General features: G+C 44.4%; 1 protein-coding gene across 1 annotated transcript in view; it reads right to left on the bottom strand.

Annotated features, from left to right (window-relative positions):
• Positions 1-11,686, bottom strand: part of EPHX2 (epoxide hydrolase 2) — a 62,065-nt gene extending 50,379 nt beyond the window's left edge. Inside the window, exons 1-2 of the mRNA XM_044224993.1 lie at positions 11,522-11,686; positions 4,215-4,299 (exon numbers count right to left, since the gene is read on the bottom strand). Coding sequence (XP_044080928.1) covers positions 4,215-4,299; positions 11,522-11,619 — 183 coding nt within the window. The 5' untranslated portion in view covers positions 11,620-11,686. The remainder of the gene's footprint in view (positions 1-4,214; positions 4,300-11,521) is intronic.
• Positions 11,687-19,235: the final 7,549 nt, after the last annotated feature.

The following is a 19,235-nucleotide window of genomic DNA, read 5'->3' as shown; positions in this document are numbered from 1 at the left end:
GTCCATTGCTCTTACCAAAGCTCAACCCCTCCATCTAGATTCTATCCGGCTCTGCTTCAAGGACATAGCTCCAGGGGGTCTCCCTCCCTACTGGATCACTGCCATCAGCATGCAAGTACATTGTTACCAGAAAGTAAACCTTTCTTGACCTTATCCCCTCCTCCTTCTACTGCCCCATTTTTCTGCCCTACTTTGTATCAAAACTTAATATAGTGTTCAAACCTTTTCTCTCCTTGTTTCTTTCCTTTTTTTTTTTTTTAAAGATTTTATTTATTTATTTGACAGAGAGAGATCACAAGTAGACAGAGAGGCAGGCAGAGAGAGAGGAGGAAGCAGGTTCCCTGCTAAGCAGAGAGCCTGATGCGGGACTGGATCCCAGGACCCTGAGATCATGACCTGAGCTGAAGGCAACGGCTTAACCCACTAAGCCACCCAGGCGCCCTCTCCTTGTTTCTTGAAAAATAGTCTGGTCAGGCTTTTATCTCCATATTCCACATGCCACTTCCTCTTGTCAAGGTTATCGATGACCTCCATGCTATGTTACTAATGGGCACTCGCTGACCCTCATTTTGCCTGACCCATCAGCTGCACCAACACAGAGGGCCATTCTCTTCATCTGACACTTGATAAATCCTTGGCTGCCAGGGTCCACACACTCTCCTGATTCTTCTCAGACTGGTCGAAATTCATTCTCCATCTCTCAATCTGGGTCCCCTTCATTAACCCCATCATTAATATTAGAGTACCTGGGACTCTGGATTCTCCATTTATACTCCCTTTCCTGGTGATCGCATTGAGTCTGGTGACACTAAAAATGCCATCTATATGCTGTGTATGTGTTCAGCCTGGATATCTTCCGTCAACTCTGGGTTTGTATATGAGGCTGCCTACTGCATGCTCCATTTGGAGATCAATAAGCATTTCAAGGGCGCCTGGGTGGCTCAGTTGGTTGAGCAGCTGCTTTTGGCTCAGGTCATGATCCTGGACTTCCAGGATCAAGTCCTGCATTGGGCTTCCAGCTCCTTGGGGAGTCTGCTTCTCCCTCTGACCTCCTCTCTCATGCTCTCTCTTACTCATTCTCTCTCAAATAAATAAATAAAATATTTAATAAAACAAATAAGTATTTCAAATTCAAATACCCCAAATCAGGCACATGATTTCCCAGCCCCACAGCAGCAAATAGCAACTGATACTGTCAGTTGGTTCTGGTCAGAAACGTTTGTTACCCTTCACTCCTCTCTCATACTCACACTCAATCTATCAGGAAAGCCCGTGGAAACTACAGTCAAAATATTCCAGGTTTGGATCACTTTTTACCACTTCCCCCAGTACTACCTTAGTCCAAGCTACTACCATCTCTCGCCTGATCTTCCAACAGCTTCCTTTTAATTAGTCTATAATGATCCTTGCCCTTTTCATCTATTTATGCAGCAAGAGTGAGGTTTTAAAAATATCAGTTAGGCGCTGGATTTGAAGCTTGTCTTCCCATTTCCTTATCTGGCTGGCTGCCTCCTGAATAAGCCTTTTCTTTGGGGCGCCTGGGTGGCTCAGTGGGTTAAGCCTTCCTGCCTTCTGCTCAGGTCATGATCCCAATGTCCTGGGACTGAGTCTCACATCAGGCTCCTTGCTCAGCAGGAAGCCTGCTTCTCCCACTGCTTGATAGTCCCCCTGCTTGTGCTCGCTCACTCTCTAAACCTTTCCCTTGCTGCAAATATATAGACATAATGTCACTTCACTGCTCCAAATCTCCCAATGCCTTTCCATCTCAGGGTGGGAAAAAAAAAGGATAAAGAGATCAGAGTATCTTCATACAATGGAGTATCATGCAGCAATGAGAACAAAACTTGGACTGCACACAATGGTATCTATGATTCTCACAAATACAGTGCTGAGGAAAAGATGCCCAGACAGAAAATATTAATCTGTGCAGTTCCATTCAAAGTACAAAATATGTAAAAGTGATCTCTAAGGCTGGACATCAGGACGGTTAGTTACTCTCGGAGGGGTCGTGTCGGAAGGGGTGTTAGGTGGGGTACCTACAGGGCTAATTATGTTTTATTTCTTAATCTGGGTGCTGGTGACCTGAGTGCATTCAGTTTGTGCAAAAATTCATTAAACTGTATACTTTGTGCACTTTTCTGTTTGAACTGTATACCGAAAAGAAAAAAAAAAATTTTAGAGTCAGACACTTAACCAACTGAGCCATCCAGGTGCCTTGAATACACAAATAAAACTTAAAAGATGACATTCACTTCCAAGATATAATTTTTGAAGACAAATTAAACCTAAGTAGTCTTTGTCATAATATATAGGTGACCCCTGAATAATGTGGGGGTTGAGAGCCCTAACCACCCATGTAGTTGAAAACCCACATGTAAGTTTTGACTCCCCAAAGCTTAACTACTAATAACCTACTGTTGACCAGAAGCCTTACCAATCACACAGAATTGATTAACACATATTTTATATGTCATATGTTATATGTATTATATACTGTATTATCACAATACAATAAGCCAGAGAAAAGAAAATGTTATTAAGAAAATCCTATGGAAGAGAAAATGCATTTATAGTACTGTTATGTGTATTTATTGAAAAAAAAAAACCAACCCGTGAGTTCAAACACATGTTGTTGAAGGATCAACTATAATGTGCTTTTTCAGACCCCATCTACTACTAACTATTCAGGTTACCTAGAAGGTACACAGACAAAGAAAGTCAGAATGGGTACAGGGTTTTCACAGCAATTACTAGAAATTCACTCTATAATTCCTATGTTCGTTGAAAGTACATTGTACTCCCTTCTTTCCTTCTCTTCTGACAATATTAATTGCGGATTTCTGTGTACTTGTAGAATAGATTCTTAGTAGCCTTTCTTCTTGCAGACACTGACTGAGAATCCAAGTGGTTTCAGATCATTGCTTTGTTAAAAACCAGTGGAGGTTGTAGTCACAACGATAACTGCTATTTACTGAGCACTTGCTATGTGCCAGGCACCATGCGAGACAGTTTCCTAGCTTCCTAACAACCCATGAAGTAGACAGCAGATCACGTTCATTTTACAGATGGCAAGACTGAGCCTTTAGGAGGTTAAGCAACCTCTGTCTGTAAGTGGGAGCTGTGATTTAAATCCTGCTCTCTGCCTCCAAAGCCCATCCATTATCCAGTTATTAATTAGCAACCTCTCCCCACAACTGGTCCTGTCTGAAAACAGCTTGAGTACGGATGACCACTATCAAAGCAACAAAACAAAGACTAACAAGGAATGGCGAGGATATGGATCAAGTGGAAATCTTGGGCACTGCCCAGGGGAATGCAAACTGAGGCAGCCGCTCTGGAAAACAGGATGCAGGCTCCTTAAAAAAATTAAGAACTACTCTATGACCCAGCAATCCCACTTCTGGGTCTATACCCAGAAGAACTGAGGGCAAGGTGTCCCGCAGGTATTTGTACACCCAAGTTCACAGTGGCATTATTCACAATGACAAAAAAGATAGAAGCAATCCAGGGTCCATCGGCAGATGAACAGATAAGCAGAATGTGGTCTATCCATACACCAGAAAACAATTCATCCTTAAAAGGGAAAGAAATCCTTTCACAGGCCACAGCACGGATGAACTTTGGAGACATCATGCGTGAAATAAGCCAGGCACAAAAGGACAAATATTGCAGGATCCTCCTTATCTCATGTAGCTATAGCAGCCTCATACACAGAGACAGGAATTCAGTAGTGTCATGGTTGCCAGCGGCTGGGGGAAAGGAGGATGGGGAGTTTTTGTTGAAGGGGTATAGGACTTTAGCAAGATGAAAAGAGTTCTGGAGATTGACGATGGTGATGGCTTCACAATGCGAATATACTTTACATTACAAAATTATATACTTAAAAGTGATCTAGATGACAAATTTTGTATTACATGTATTTTACCACAATTTAAGAGGAAAAACAGGCTATTCTGCCTGGCACAGACTGGCAAGAAATTGGTAATTTCCCACTCATGGAGTGAATCCTGCGGGTTGGCCCAAAGAGATAATGAACCAGTCTTAAATATCTCTCTGTGTGTCTCAAAGCCTCCATCCCAGTCCTGGGAGGCAAGTACTAGTACTAGGTGAGGCAAACATGGTGGGTCTGCCCTCAGAGAGCTTCTAGTCAGTGTGGGAGATGGGCATGTGGGCACAGAATGCCTTCTTAAGGGGTTTATGAAGTGTCCCCTTACCTGGGAAAATGTGATCTCTCCCCTCATTAGGCGGGCACTGGAGCCATCTGGGCCTCCTCTCTGGAAAGCTTCTCTCAGAAAGCCTCTGGAAGATACAAAGAAACAACAGCATGGATGTTCAGAGGACTTCATCACAGCAGCATGTAGGGAACAGACACTATTCCTATCCATGGAAAAACTGCTGTTCTAAGGGCATTCTGCCATGGATGGGGAAAGGCAATGTTCAAGCCAGGATCTTAGGCTATACGAGCAATCGAACCTGGATGAGAACACAAATTAAATGACAAATATGCCGGGAGGTGAAGCAGCTCACGGGGACCACCCAGCAGAGCCTCTTCAACTGCCAGTACTTCTGGCTTTGCCACTTAAGGGACAAACTCAAGACTGGATACACATTCATTCCCGTCTTCAGCTCCTTTGTACAAGGCACTACTCCAAAGGACTGCTTTCTTAGTACATATTCTTCAGAGGGAATGAAATATTTTTTCCTGGTTTTGATTCTGAACATATAGTTTCTACTTCATTTTAACCGTATTTAATTTTTAAAAAGTTTTCTCAGGTTATGAGCTAAATTGTAACCCCCTGCCCCACCTCCAATTCCTATCCTGAAGTCATCATCCCCAGTACTTCAGAAAATGTATTTGGAGATAGGGCCTTTAAAGACGTGATTACATTAAAATGAGGTCATAAAGGTGGGCCCTATCTAATGAGCAGTGTCCTGAGGAGGAAATTAGGACACACACCTGAATTGGGAGAAGGCCATGTGAGGACACAGGGAGAAGACAGCCATCTATAAGCCTAGCAGAGAGGCCTCAGAGAAACCAATCCTGCCGCCATCTTGACCTTGGACTTCTAGCCTCTGGAAATACTGTGGAAGCCACCCAGTCTGTGGTACTTGGTTATGGCAGCCCTAGCCAGCTAACATACCTCAGCTCATACTCGTCCCAAGGAATAGCACACACATAGGGAGAGAGACCAGCTCATCACCCTCTCACTTCCTTACATTACAAAATCAAAGTTTCCATTCCGCTTTCTTGATAATTTCCCAACCCCCATGGCGGATCAGCTACCTTCACATGGCTGGCTAGGAGACATCAGATGGATAAGGATGATATATATGTGACATGCACACACACTTCTGCTCCCTCACACCCCTGAGAACCCATCCCCACAACCGAGTCCACTCAGCCCAGGCACTGATGTGCAATCCTTCTCAATACAGTGCCCCAGGCAAATATTTATAATGGATGAAAATCAGCAGGCCAGTTAAAATGATTTACCATTTCCAAGTAAGACAACAAATCTCTCTACTCTGGGAGTTCCATTTCTGAAAACAGGCAACTCTCTTCTATCCAACTAACGCTCTTGCAGGTAACGATTATCAACTTCACACAACATGCAAAAAAAAAATACCTAATATTATAGCCTTGCTCAACATTCCAGTAAAAGCAACGGCTTTGCCATACCTTTGCCATCAGTTGTCTTTTATTTATTTACTTGGAAGATTTTATATTTAAGTAATCTCTACATCCAAGATAGGGCTTGAACTTACAACCCTGAGATCAAGTCACATGTTGCCCCGACTGAGCCAGCCAGGCACTGCCCTGCTGCTTGTCTTTTTTTTTTTTTTTTAAACAGGGTTACTATGTTGTAATTATATACCATCAAATTCACATTTTAGGAGTATGATTCAAGGATTTGTAGTAAATTTACAGACTGTGTAACTCTGTGACATCAATGCAAACATCAGCACATTCCAGTTTTAGAACATTTCCATCACCTCCCAAGGTTCCTCGTGCCCTTTGGCAGCTGGTCTCCAGCTTTAAGAATCAATACACAATTCGACTCAACCATCTTGTATTGAGCACCTGAGGTGTGCAAGACACTGCGCTGGGTGCTGTGATACAAACGCAGGAAAATGGCGACTGTGTTCTTCGGGAGTACACAAGGGTACAAGGGAGTCAACATGTAAGTAACTATCACATGCTGGAGGAGTAGGATGGAGAAAGCAAAGGGAAAATGATTTTTTCTGCCTGGAGAATGGTGGCTGCTAGCAGAATGAGAACTGAGGGAAGACTAGAACTACAGAGAAAGGAGATACCAATGTATCTATAAAGCAGATCAGGGAGTAATAATAATAACAGAAGAAGCAATTTGAAATATGAACACTGTTGGATTGGAAAACACGAATTCCAAATTTTAAGGGTGGCTAATAAAAGCAGTGAGCAGTGAAGCAGCTATCACACAAAATGAAATTAGTGAATCAAAAGACAGGATACAGTTTTCAAGGACAAAGAGTAAGGGGCACCTGGGTGGCTCAGTGGGTTAAGCCTCTGCCTTCCGCTCAGGTCATGATCCCAGGGTCCTGGAATCCAGCCCCATAGCCTGCTTCTCCCTCTCTATCTGCCTGACTCTCTGCCTACTTCTGCCTACTTGTGATTTCTCTGTCAAATAAGTAAATAAATAATCTTAAAAAAGAACAAAGAGTAAAACAAGGAAACAATTCAAGTTAATGAGCAAAATGATAAGACCTAGGGAGTCCAAATTCCTTCAATAAACAAGCGGTAAGAATTCCAAAAGGGTTGGGGCACCCAGGTGGCTCAGTAGGTTGAGTGTCTGACCCTTAGTTTCTACCCAGGTCACGATCGCATGGGTCGTGGGATTGAGCCCTGCATTGTCTTCCTTGCCCAGCAAGAAATCTGCTTGAAGGATTCTCTCTCTTCCTCTGCCCCTACCCAACGCCCACTCATGTGTGCAGGCACATGTGTATGTGCTCATGTGCTCTGTGCCTCTATCAAATTAAATATATAAATCTTTAAAAAAATTTTTTAATGTTTTAAAATTTAATTTAAATAAATAAATAATTAGTAATTCCAAATTAAATAAATAAATATTTTTAAAAAAATCCATCCAGGATTGGTCAGAGACGCAGTAGGAATAACAGAACACTTCTCTGTACTGAAGAAAGATTCGACACCTTAGATCAAAAGTATACCATAATTACCAAAGCAAAATTAACAAAAAAAAAACAAACAAACCTCCACAACAGGCATATGTGGGGGAACTGTGCCAATTCCAAGGATAACAAAGGGTAACAACCTTTTGTGTAGAAAAACAGGTTATACTCAAACAAAAAACAATTCAGAGTGACATTAGTCTTCTATCTGCAACTTTAGATGTCAGAGGTTTGTGGAACAATACTGACTGGACATTGAGAGAAAAATAAACAATGGCCCCCAAATTGTAGCCCCAGATAACATATTACACATTTTTGAAGGCAATAGAAAGTCTCAGCATATAAAACCAATGTTTACCATCACATGCCTTTCCTGAAAAAAAAAAAAATTCAAGGAAGATTTCCAGTCAACTTAAAGATAGATGAAAATAAAAAGTTGAGAACAGGCCAAATGTGGTTTAAAAGAAATTGGAAATGAAGTTTTTTAAAATACCACTTCCATAGCATTAGAAGAAACAGAAATAAATATAATAAAAGAGGTCTAAGATCTCTGCCTGGAAAACTACAAAACTAATAAAGATCTCTGTATCAAGTTCATGGATCGGGAGACAATATGGTTTGGGCAAAAATTCTCACCAAATGGATATAAAGATTTAATTCACTCCAATCATAATCCTAGCAGATTTTGTTTTAAGTGTGAAAATTGACACATCGATTACAAAATTTATCTGGAAACTAAAGGACAAAGAATAGCCAAACCAATCTTTAAAATTAAATATGAAGGATTTATATTACAAGATTTTAAAATTTATTATAAATTAAGACAATGTGATATTATTGCATGGAGTTATATATCAACTTAGCATAATAGGGAGTCCAGAAATAGACATCTACATACATGGTCCATTTGATTTTCTCACCAAGGCACCACTGAAATTTAATGTGGGAAAGATTTTTTTTAATAAATGACATTAGAGCAACTGGATATCCATAACGGGCAGGGAGACTCCACACCATATACAAAATTTGTTTTGAGGTGGATCATGTATTTAAATGTGAAAGTTAAAACAATCTAGGTTCTCCAAGAAAGTGGGATATCTTTCGAGCGTATGAGAGAGAGCATGAGAGCGGGGTGAGGGGCAGAGGGAGAAGCAGACTCCCTGCTGAACGTGCAGCCTGACACAGGGCTTGATCCCAGGACACCAGGATCATGACCTGGTGGAAGGCAGACACCTAACCGACTCAGCCACCCAGGCACACCAAGCGTCCGACTCTTTTTTTTTTTTTTTTAATATTTTACTTTTATTTATTTATTTGACAGGGGGAAACACAGTGACAGAAGGAACACAAGCCAGGGAAGTGGGAAAGAGAGAAGCAGGCTTCCCACAGAGTAGAGAGCCCAATGCGGGGCTCAATCCCAGGACCCTGGGATCATTACTTAAGCTGACGGCAGCCGTTTAACAACTGAGCTGATGAAGTTCTCGAACCTAGGTGAGGTTCGGTGGGGTGAGGTTCGGAGCCGACGGCTAAAGAAAGAATTCTTAAGACGTCTCTGGTGCAAAAAGGTGGTTTATTAGAGCACGGGGACAGGACCCGTGGGCAGGCAGAGATGCGGCTGCCCCGAGTTGTTAGGGTAGGCGTGTTATATACCTTGCGGTTGGGGGTAGGTGGTGAAGGGATGGGAGATTTCGACAGAGCTCTCACGTGCTAAGGTGGGCCTACAAGGTGCTGGGGGGAGTCCTTGCCCTTATGGCTTGATCAATGTCGTTTTTAGGTCAGGCATTAACATTAAGATAGTTGGGAGATTCTTAGTGGGGCATTATGACCCTGCTGTCATTCACATTCCCTTCTACCTCAGTCTCCTCCAGTTTATGGTGGGGAGGGGGACATTAGGGCTTCAAGACATGAGAGCTATTTGCCTCTGGAAATTTGTGCTATTGATAAGGTAACCTCCCTGTTTAGATCTCTAGGATACCTGTAGAGCAAGGGAGATTCCTGTTCTGCAGGATTGCGATCCCTGCAAGTTAACTATTTATCATTTTATGGCAGTCAGGGGTGCCTGAGGAATGCTACACATATGGAGGGGAGCAGGTGAAGAGGGGGTGCAAGGCGCCAGCTTTTGCTTTGTCCTCAGCCAGCCTCCTGCTCCCTCATCAAGCCACCCATTTTTTTTTTAAGATTTTATTTTTATTTAAGTGTCTAACTCTTGATCTTAGCTCAGGTCTTGATCTTGGGATCGTGGGTTCAGGCCCATTTTTTTTTTCAATTTATTTATTTTCAGAAAAACAGTATTCATTATTTTTTCACCACACCCAGTGCTCCATGCAAGCCGTGCCCTCTATAATACCCACCACCTGGTACCCCAACCTCCCACCACCCCCCCGCCACTTCAAACCCCTCAGATTGTTTTTCAGAGTCCATAGTCTCTCATGGTTCACCTCCCCTTCCAGTTTACCCAAATTCCCTTCTCCTCTCTAACACCCCTTGTCCTCCATGCTATTTGTTATGCTCCACAAATAAGTGAAACCATATGATAATTGACTCTCTCTGCTTGACTTATTTCACTCAGCATAATCTCTTCCAGTCCCGTCCATGTTGCTACAAAAGTTGGGTATTCATTTGAAAAAAAAAAAAAAAGGACACAAAAAAGCGCTACCATAAAACAGTAAAAAAAAAAGAAAAATCAGTCATTAAAATTAGTACCTACTGTTTATCAAAGATACCACTGAGAAAGTGAATGAATAAGCCATATACATGGATATGCTTGCAATACCTACATATGACAAAGGACTGGTATCAAGAACATACAAAGGGGGGGGGGCGCCTGGATGGCTCAGTTAAGCATCTGCCTTCAACTGAGGTCATGATCCCAGGGTCTGGGGATGGAGCCCCAGTCAGGTTCCCTGCTAAGCAGGGATTCTGCTTCTCCCTCTCCCACTGCCCTTCACCGCTCCCCACTCCTAAGCCTAACTCAGTCTCTCTCTCTCTCTTATTCCCTCTCAAATAAATGAACAAAATCTTTTAAAAAAATAAGGGAAAGCACACTTCAACTAAATTTGGGCTTTACTTACTTCAGATTCCCCCTTGACTAGAACAATAATGGATCAATCTATCATTGTTTGGGAGTATGTAGTGTATTGGTTTATGAAGGGTGTTCTTCTGTGTGCTACTGGCTTGTGAAACACCCACAGTGAACCTAGGTTACAGAAACTGCTGCCAAAAGAAACAGTCTCTGAGCATTAATTTGCCGTGAAACAAAACGGACAGAACTCTCAAAGCTTCCATCAGGCTCCTTACCCTTGCCAGGAATTTGGAATTTAGTCTTCTTTGGGTGTCGCCAGGGTGATCATTTATTTTCTTTCTTAATTTTTTTAAAAAATTATTTAATTATTTGAGAAAGAGAGAGCGTGGGCCGGTACGCAAGTGGGGGCAGGCGCAGAGGGTGAAGCAGACTCCGCGCTGAGCAGGGAGCCCAATGCAGGATCGCGTCCCAGGACCCCAAGATCATGACCTGAGCCCAAGGTGGACACTTAAATAACTGGGCCACGGGGGCGACCCTCTTTCTTAACTTTTAAACAAATATGCTTTCCCTCCTCTGACTATAGGGGAAACATATGTTCATGAAGAGATAAACTGAAAATGCCAAAAAGTAGAAAAATGAAGAAAATCATTATAATCTCATCTGGGATTAATAATCCCAAACATATTCCGGGATATTTCCTCCACACATTTTTCTGCAGGTAGCTTCCCCCCCGCCCCAGCCAGCTATAATTGAAACCATGTTGTAAAAAAATTGTTTTACATTCTGGTGGGTTTGCTTCTTTTTTTTTTCAGTTCTCATTAACAGGTCTTTTCTGCTCTGAAATCTCGTTCTGAACATCCTATTTCTTGGTTTCCTGGTGACGCTTCCTAGTTCATTCCCCAGCGACGAGGCTTTGGGGCTGTTTCTCTAGTTGGCGATTAGAGCAAGTGCGCCCGCAAAGCACAGGACTTTGTTCCCTCATCAACTTCTGGGCGGCCTGAGGATCCATTCCACGACACAGAATTAGAGGGCAGCAGTGAGCCCGGCGAGCAGCTCCTCTCACTTTAGGAAAAGAATCCAACACAGAGGGCAATTTGGGAGTCTTTAGCGAGATTTAATCACTTAGCATTTACGAAGACAATGGGTCTAGTAGCGTGCACGGGTATTTTTAGGGTAATTGTCTTAACCTCTGCAGAGCTCCCGCCCTACAGCACCGTGAAACCAAGGCTGGGGGTGCCCAGAGGCCTCTTCTCAGCTGGGGGCCCGCCCCCTGGCGCGCCGGCTCCCCCTTCCCCACCCCTGCTCCGGCCGGGCGCTGATTCCCCTTACCTGGGCAGCGCCAACTCCTCCGTGCGGTCCAGCGCGCCGGCCACCGAGGGCAGCGCCAGGACCCCGTCCAGGTCGAGCACCGCCGCGCGCAACGCCATGGCGGCCCACAGAGGCCCAAAGCTCCCGGCCGTGCGCGGAGGCCCGTAGCGGGATGGGAGCGGCGGGCCGCGGGGCCTCCCTCGCACTGGTCCAGGGGGGCCCCGCCCCCGTCCCGCCCCCGTCCCGCCCCGCGCCCTGTCCCAGGCCCGCAGGGGCGGCGACCCACCGGTCTCCACTGCCTCCAGGCATCCAGTCCCCCTGCTAGTGTCCTGACCGCTTCCCGAGAACTTGCCAGACTGTCACCGGTCCGGGGGCGGGCCTCAGAGAAGGGGTCTGAGGAAGAACCAGGGGCCACTGACCTTTTAAAGTGTGTGTGGCCAAAAGCTTCATTCAGTGTTTGGATCCTTCCATGTTTGTTTCGGTTGGCATATCCACTAAACTCATAGCTTTGTTGCCCCTCCTTTTGGTGTGTATATTTACAGATCTGACGCTATCCTGTCCACACTCCCCTCATCACACACTTACCTGTCAAGGCAAAATGTGTTTCAAGAGTAAAATATGCTCCGGATACCGTATGCCTACTCAGAATACATCTATTCCAATCTCTTGTTGGAATGAGGCTTAGAAGGAAATTTGGAGTACTTACTACCCCTTTGTACCTTCTCCTTGTGCTAATGCTGCCTAAAAATGTTCCAGCTTTGTTTTAATTCACTGATTCCACACTGTTGGCTCCTTTGTTTTTGGACTTTGCTTAGGAGTGTCTGAGGAGTATTTGCCAAAGGGTTGTCAGGCTTCTCATGCCTGCAGTGGAGCTCTGTGAATTAAAAACATGCTCTGGGCTCAGTGTGCCAGCTTGCCAGGCCCATGTCGCGAGACACAGACCCCAGAGATTTCTCTGCTGAATGTGTCCTCTGTGAATTTATGCAGGATATTCTGCCCCCTTTAGCTAGAAGAATGTTGTGAAAGATCATCAGATACCTTACTGAAATCAAGAGGTATTCATCTACAACTCTTTGTAGCTACCAATCATCAGTCTGGTGAAGAAGAAAATGAGTCTATTATGGGTGTTTTGCTCTGGTGAACTATGACCATGCTTATGTCTCTTGCCTCATAACCTCTTCTGGGATCTCCCTGAGGCTGTTGTTACTAGTGCTTTCTGAAATCCACTCCTACAAAGTAGGAAGCATGAAGTTTGTAGTTAACGGAGCCAAATGTAGCAGAGGAACTGGAAAAAGCAGTTCGATTTTGAACTTGGATGACACTGGGCGACCTCCTTCGGAACACTTTCAGTGTTAGAGTCCTGGGATCAAGCCCAGAGTTGGATTCCCTGCTTGGTGGGAAAGCTGTTTCTCCCTCTCCCATTCCTCCTGCTTGTGTTCCCTCTCTCATTGTGTCTCTCTCTGTCAAATAAATAATCTTTTAAAAAATAAAATAAAAAATAAATTAAATCTCCAACTTAGACTTTCCTTTGGTCTCCAGAGTCTCCTACTCCACATCTCCTCTTGATTGTCTGACAGGGGTCTCTAATGTATCATGACCAAAACAGAACTCCTGCTGCGTTCCCACCTCTCAAGCCTGTTCTCTCCAGGACATTCCCAGTCTTACTCAGTGGCACTCATTCACTCAGTAACTTAGCCCAAAGAACTTGGAGTCACTCCTGGATTCCCCATTGCCCATGAAACTGTGTGTTCTTGAACTCAGTCCCAGGGGTGTCCGGTGGATTAGGGCAGAGGTAATAACTTCTGGTTTAGTGGTGATCTTTCTTAAAGGCCCACCCAGGAGCTCTTTCCTCCACTGCTTTCAAAGGGTTTGTAGGTTCTTAATATCCTGTATTAAATCTCTTTCTATTTAATAACTAAAGGGATTTCTGCTGGCTGACAGATATGGGACTACTTAGGAATACATATATGTATGTGTTTGTAAACGTAGCAAAGCAAAGAGGAAGGACACATTGACAGAGCTGGATGGGAGAAATCCCCCTTTCGGGAAGGAAAATAAGAAACACACAACATGAGACTCCATCTTAAGATCGAGATCATTGCGTGTGAGAGGAGACTGTGAAGCTCTCACATGGCCCTTTGCTTATTCAAGGCAGTTACACTGGGAACCTGACCGAGTCTGGAGTATTTTATAATACCTTATCAGTTACGTAACTTCTTGGCCGAGCTGCTTAGGCAAGGTTTAGAGGTCTCAGTCGCATTTGACTATGCTTTGCTCTTTCTCATGGGTCACGCTTCCCTAGGTTTTCTGCCAGCCAGCTTGGAGGAAAGTAAGAGCTTACTCAGCTGGGCTAGGGAAATGGGGTATCTTTTGGAAATGTAAGTCACAACCCTTATGTCTGCTAATCTTAATATTTATAAAATGCATTTGAGGTGATAGCAGGAATCATGAAAACATGGTGAATGTAGGGGTCCAAATGCAGAAAGACACCTCAGGTCAATCGCTAGATCTGCAATGAACTTGTAACTGCAATGAACAATCTGCAGATTACAACCATTGTAATCTGCAATGAACAGTAAACTTACCTTGGTTTTGTTTGGGGTTTCCTGCCACTGACACCCTTTCTGGCCACCTGCTAGGCCTTGCTTTTCCAACCCTATTTTATTTTATTTTATTTATTTATTTTTAAAGATTTTATTTATTTATTTGACAGACAGCAATCACAAGTAGGCAGAGAGGCAGGCAGAGAGAGAGGAGGAAGCAGGCCCCCTGCCGAGCAGAGAGCCCGACACAGGGCTCGATCCCAGAACCCTGGGATCATGACCAGAGCTGAAGGCAGAGGCTTTAACCCACTGAGGCACCCAGATGCCCCCAACCCTATTTTAAAACTCTATTTAATTCCTGGTGGTCGAGAAAGGATCTCAACATGGTTGCTTCTCCTGCTGTGGGTGTTTGAATCAAGCTAAATTAAAGTTGTCTCTGGCAGTTTTCTAAACCCACATTCCACCTGAAGCTTTGTCTTTCTGTAGTGCAGCAAATGAATTTCTTCAATTCAATCAGATAATTATGTATTAAGCACTTTCTGGGTACTTGGGATTCGTTGTGTAAATGCAACAGACAAAAATAGAGACTAAAAAGCTTCTATTGTAGCAGAATGATGAAATCAAGGAATTTCTAGTTGCTTCTGGGGCAATAAGAATGACATTAGAAATATTTATGGAGGCTACTTGTCATTCTTAGTCGGTTTTTTTTTTTACTGCCAAACATCTATAACTTCTTCGTATATTTGAAAAATTCTACTGTACAGTGGACAGCTGTCATTCGAATATCTATGTTGATAGTTCTTACATTTGGAATGCTATCTTCTCAAGCTAGACTCCACAAACACCGTTTTTCCTGGGCTTCCTTGATGCTGGACTCTGCCCATCAGCCTCAGGCCTGAGATTGGGGTATGGATTCATAAAAACTGTCCCACGACATTGTTTGTTGTTACCACGTTGTTCTTGGCTGTGTGGTTTCCAAGCCTGCTTCTCTTTTCCTCCCTGAGATTCTGTGAGGCTATCTTGAGCTAGGGTGAAGGTCTTTGAGTTAGGCTCAGCAAATCAGATGCACCCAACCCAGATGTGATAGTGGGAGCTGGTAAAGGAAGGAGGGACAGAGGAGAGAGTTCGGGTTGATAGTTTGAGGACAGCAGCAGTATGCAGGGTTCCCAGCTGGATGGGTGATGCAGGTCTCAGCACTCAGCAACAGCAGTGTGTTCCCAAGTCTGGTTCTGGTGCATGATTTTGGTGTCAGCCCTCTCTACTGCTAGTTTTCCAAGTTCGGTTCTCCAAGCTTCCTCAGGGCCTCACTCTGCAAACTGCCCTTGCTTGTTTTTTTCCCTCCTAGCTCCTCCTTGCTTTCCTCATCTCTAAATTAAAGTCAGTCCTTGGGTCTCTTTACAACCGCTCTCTTGCTTATCTCAACCGGCCTTCTCTTTGTGAAATTATTTGTCCTGCAGTCTTCCTCACGTGGGATCCTCTGGCCACAAGCGGCTACACGAAGTTCTTGCAGGGGCTTACCAGGGGAATCTGGACAGGTGGCTCCATGCAGATTCCCCGGGGCTCTGGTTTGTGTGTCAAAATGGCTGCAGAGATGCGATTGCCAGGCTGAGGCGGAAAGCTGCGCCCACCTGTGCTACAAATCACAGGAAACCTCTCTTTCATCCTCCTGCAGTGTCCCTCTGGTGTTCCTCACTGAGAAAGTTTACTACTGTGTGCACTGTAAAGAAGAAATGGTTAGGGGGCGCCTGGGTGGCTCATTGGGTTAAAGCCTCTGCCTTCGGCTCAGGTCATGGTCTCAGGGTCCTGGGATCGAGCCCTGCATCACATCAGGCTCTCTGGTCAGCAGGGAGCCTGCTTCCCCCTCTCTCTCTGCCTCTCTGCCTACTTGTGATCTAACCCTTAAAAAAAATATATTAAAGAAGAAGAAGAAGAAGAAGAAGAAGAAGAAATGCTTAGAAAAGCATATATTGAAGGTACAGTCAAAGTTGACAGGCAATCAATGATTAACTGACAAGATGGCTCTAATCCAAGTTCAAAATAAATTGATTTCAAAATCCTGTGATTTGCCTCATTATTGCATCAGTTCAATTCATAGCACTGATGGGGACATGAGACTCTAAAAACTGGGAACAGTCCCATGACAAAAACCAGAAATCAGAAGATTTCTGATAAACTTGCTCCTACCGTCGCTGAACTTCCCACAACTACCTCCCCTGAAGGACTTATCACGGGCCAGATAAGCCAGCTTTCTTCACACCCCACCCTACCCCTCCCCATTGCCTCTAGACTTGAACCAGGTTTAGGTCCCCACATGTCCCAGCAAGCAGGTTCCAGGGACAAACCTAGGAGGACACAAAAACACACTCCCAAACTGCAAGATTCTATTCGTTGATATCCACAATTTGGTGATCATAGATATAAATGGGTTGTCAGGGGCGCCTGGGGGCTCAGTAGGCTAAGTGTCTGCTTTCGACTCAGGTCATGATCTCAGGGTCCTGGAATCGAGTCCCACGGCTAGCTCCCTGCTCAGTGGGGAGTCTGCTTCTCCGTCTCCTTCTGCCCCTCCTCCTGCTCATGCTCTCTCTCTGTCTCTATCTTTCAGATAAATAAATAAAAGCTTAAAAAAAATTAACCATCACAGGGTGGTATTCACAGTTTGTTCAATGGCAGCCCATGCAAAGTTAGTATGAGACACCAGACATTAGTATAGGGGAAGAGAAGACTTGGAAAAATACTAATGTTGGTATGGATTTTTTTATGTTTGACCTTCCACCTTCTTCCTCATGTGAGAGAACTCAGGAGACACTCCTCCAAGGCCTTGAGAAACATTGGTGTTCCTACTTAATAGATAGCCCTAGATAGGCCTCCTGTTTGGAAAGACTATTATCTTGATTATAGGGGCCGTGGGAAGTGGTTTGGACCTTGGGTGATGAGACTTGAGTTAAGGCAACTTCTCTGTACATGACACATCATTATCAGTCCTGAGAGGAAGAACCAAGAAGAAGCCTCTATAACAAAGTAATAAATAAAATCCCTAACATGTCTCTGGGAGAATCCCAAGGGTTAGAGCCACCATCAAAGACCATGGAAGACCAGAGTTACACAGGGACTTTGGGTTACCACCAAACTCTACCCAAGATGGATGGGTCTTGCCAAGTGTCAATTCATCGTTGTAAACTTAATTAGGTGATTCTCATTGTAATTGCCTTTCCCGCTGTGATTCCTACTGCTACCATTGCCAAATGCCCAGCTCCCCAACAGCAGTGACAAATCCTGAGCTCTAGATAGTGTGCTCGAGCCCAGAGGCTCAAATTAGTCCTCTGGTGGCAATCTGATTACATTGAGCTCCTTCCGTAACAGAGGGGGTAGTAATTTGTCTTTTATGGAATAGATGCTTCTTTTGGAGAATGGGGGAAGGGGAAAGTTGTAAATACCAACTCTAACTTAACGATCTTTTAAAACGAGGGCTATACCAGTCAACATTTTCTTCTTTACGTGGTTAATTTATTTTGTTTCCTGACCACCCTATTATTTTATATGCAGTATACTTTTTTTTTTAAGATTTTATTTATTTATTTGACAGAGAGAGAGATCACAAGTAGGCAGAGAGGCAGGCAGAGAGAGAGAGAGAGAGAGAGAGATGAGGAAGCAGGCTCCCTGCTGAGCAGAGAGCCCGATGCGGGACTCAATCCCAGGACCCTGAGATCATGACCTGAGCCGAAGGCAGCGGCTTAACCCACTGAGCCACCCAGGCACCCTTATATGCAGTATGCTTTTGATGAGCTTTATGATTTATTCCATAGGAGACAGAACTTCAAGGTGGCATCATGTAGGGTGAGAGCAAGGATGGGCATTGCGCAGGGAGGTTAGCTATGGAGCTGGAGGAAGTAACTGATGAGCCCTAGGGATCCGCGGTGAGGACGAGCACTCTTCTTTCTGTGAGGAATGGCTGCCTCATGTTAGTGTTCTAAATGTGTTTTCTTAGATTCTGTGTTTGTCTAGTTGGCAACCAATACTCACTGGGCCAAACTAATGGCCACACTTATCTACATCATCCCTGTGATCCAGTTTTCAAGGAGGTACAAAGATCATCTTACAAACCATCCAAACAGTCCCAAGTCAATACCCCAACCTCGTCCTTTATCTCTCGCACACCAAGCCAACATTTCCCTGCACAAAAACACCCCACGGCTATGTACTAGATAACTAGAGGCTGTCCCTATACCCACAGCTTGACAAAATTCCTCAAGCTATCCAATTCTAAGCTGCTTACCCTGGCCTGCCTTGCCTTTCTTGCAGAAACGCCAAAAATACCTGGGCCATGGGGGTGCCTGGGTGGCTTAGTTGGTTGGACATCCACCTTCGGCATCCTGGGATCTAGCCCCACATCAGGTTCCTTGCTCAGCGGGGAGCCAGCTTCTCTCTCTCCCTGCCACTCCCCCTGCTTGTGCTTTCTCTCTCTGACAAATAAATAAATAAAATGTTAAAAAAAAATACTCTGGGCAATGTTTTTTTTCTTTGCCTTTTCTGCACCCTGGCTAAGCCCTGGTGCTTCCCTCTGTGGCCCTGCATGGCCCACTGTGATTTTTATTTCCAGGGATCTGTGAGTATAAACTTCTTCCTTCACGACAATCATTCCCGTGTCCGTATGTACTGCCATGCCGAATTAAAACAAATTCTGGGGACAACTTCTAGACAGTGAGATGTAAACAATTTTTTTTTTGGAAGTGTTATTATGGAAAGTTGGGTGTGCATTGATGTTAGGAGCCAAAAAGCTAGATTTGGGGGAGCTTTCCAGCATTTAAACTCCTTTCCAACATTTTGAGAATGTTCCCACTTTGAAGGTGGCAGAGCCCGCTTTCTACCAGGAGATCAAAACACCAGATTCCTGCTTCCTCAACCTTCCTTGCGCTTCGTTCATGGGCCCACGATTAATCTGAAGCATCTGTCCCCACCTTTGTGTTGGGAGCTAGTGACCCAAAGAAGCAGGGACAGAGGAGGATTAATTCTGGCAGCAGGTTGGTTTGCAGGGACAGCAGTGATAGCAGTCCCAGCGACAGACGTTGCTGGTTTTCCATCTGGTCCCACAGCAGCCCCGGTGCCCATCCTGTAGGTGAATGACTTGTGATCTTGGTTCTGGTCTGCTGATGTGTCCATTGTTTTCACCTGTGCCCTGAGCGCGTTCTCCAGCT

Source organism: Neovison vison, chromosome 11 (assembly GCF_020171115.1).
Source record: "Neovison vison isolate M4711 chromosome 11, ASM_NN_V1, whole genome shotgun sequence".
NCBI classification, from domain to species: Eukaryota; Metazoa; Chordata; class Mammalia; order Carnivora; family Mustelidae; genus Neogale; species Neogale vison.
Note: the sequence above shows the minus strand (reverse complement) of the source record. Positions and strands in the feature narration are given on the sequence as shown.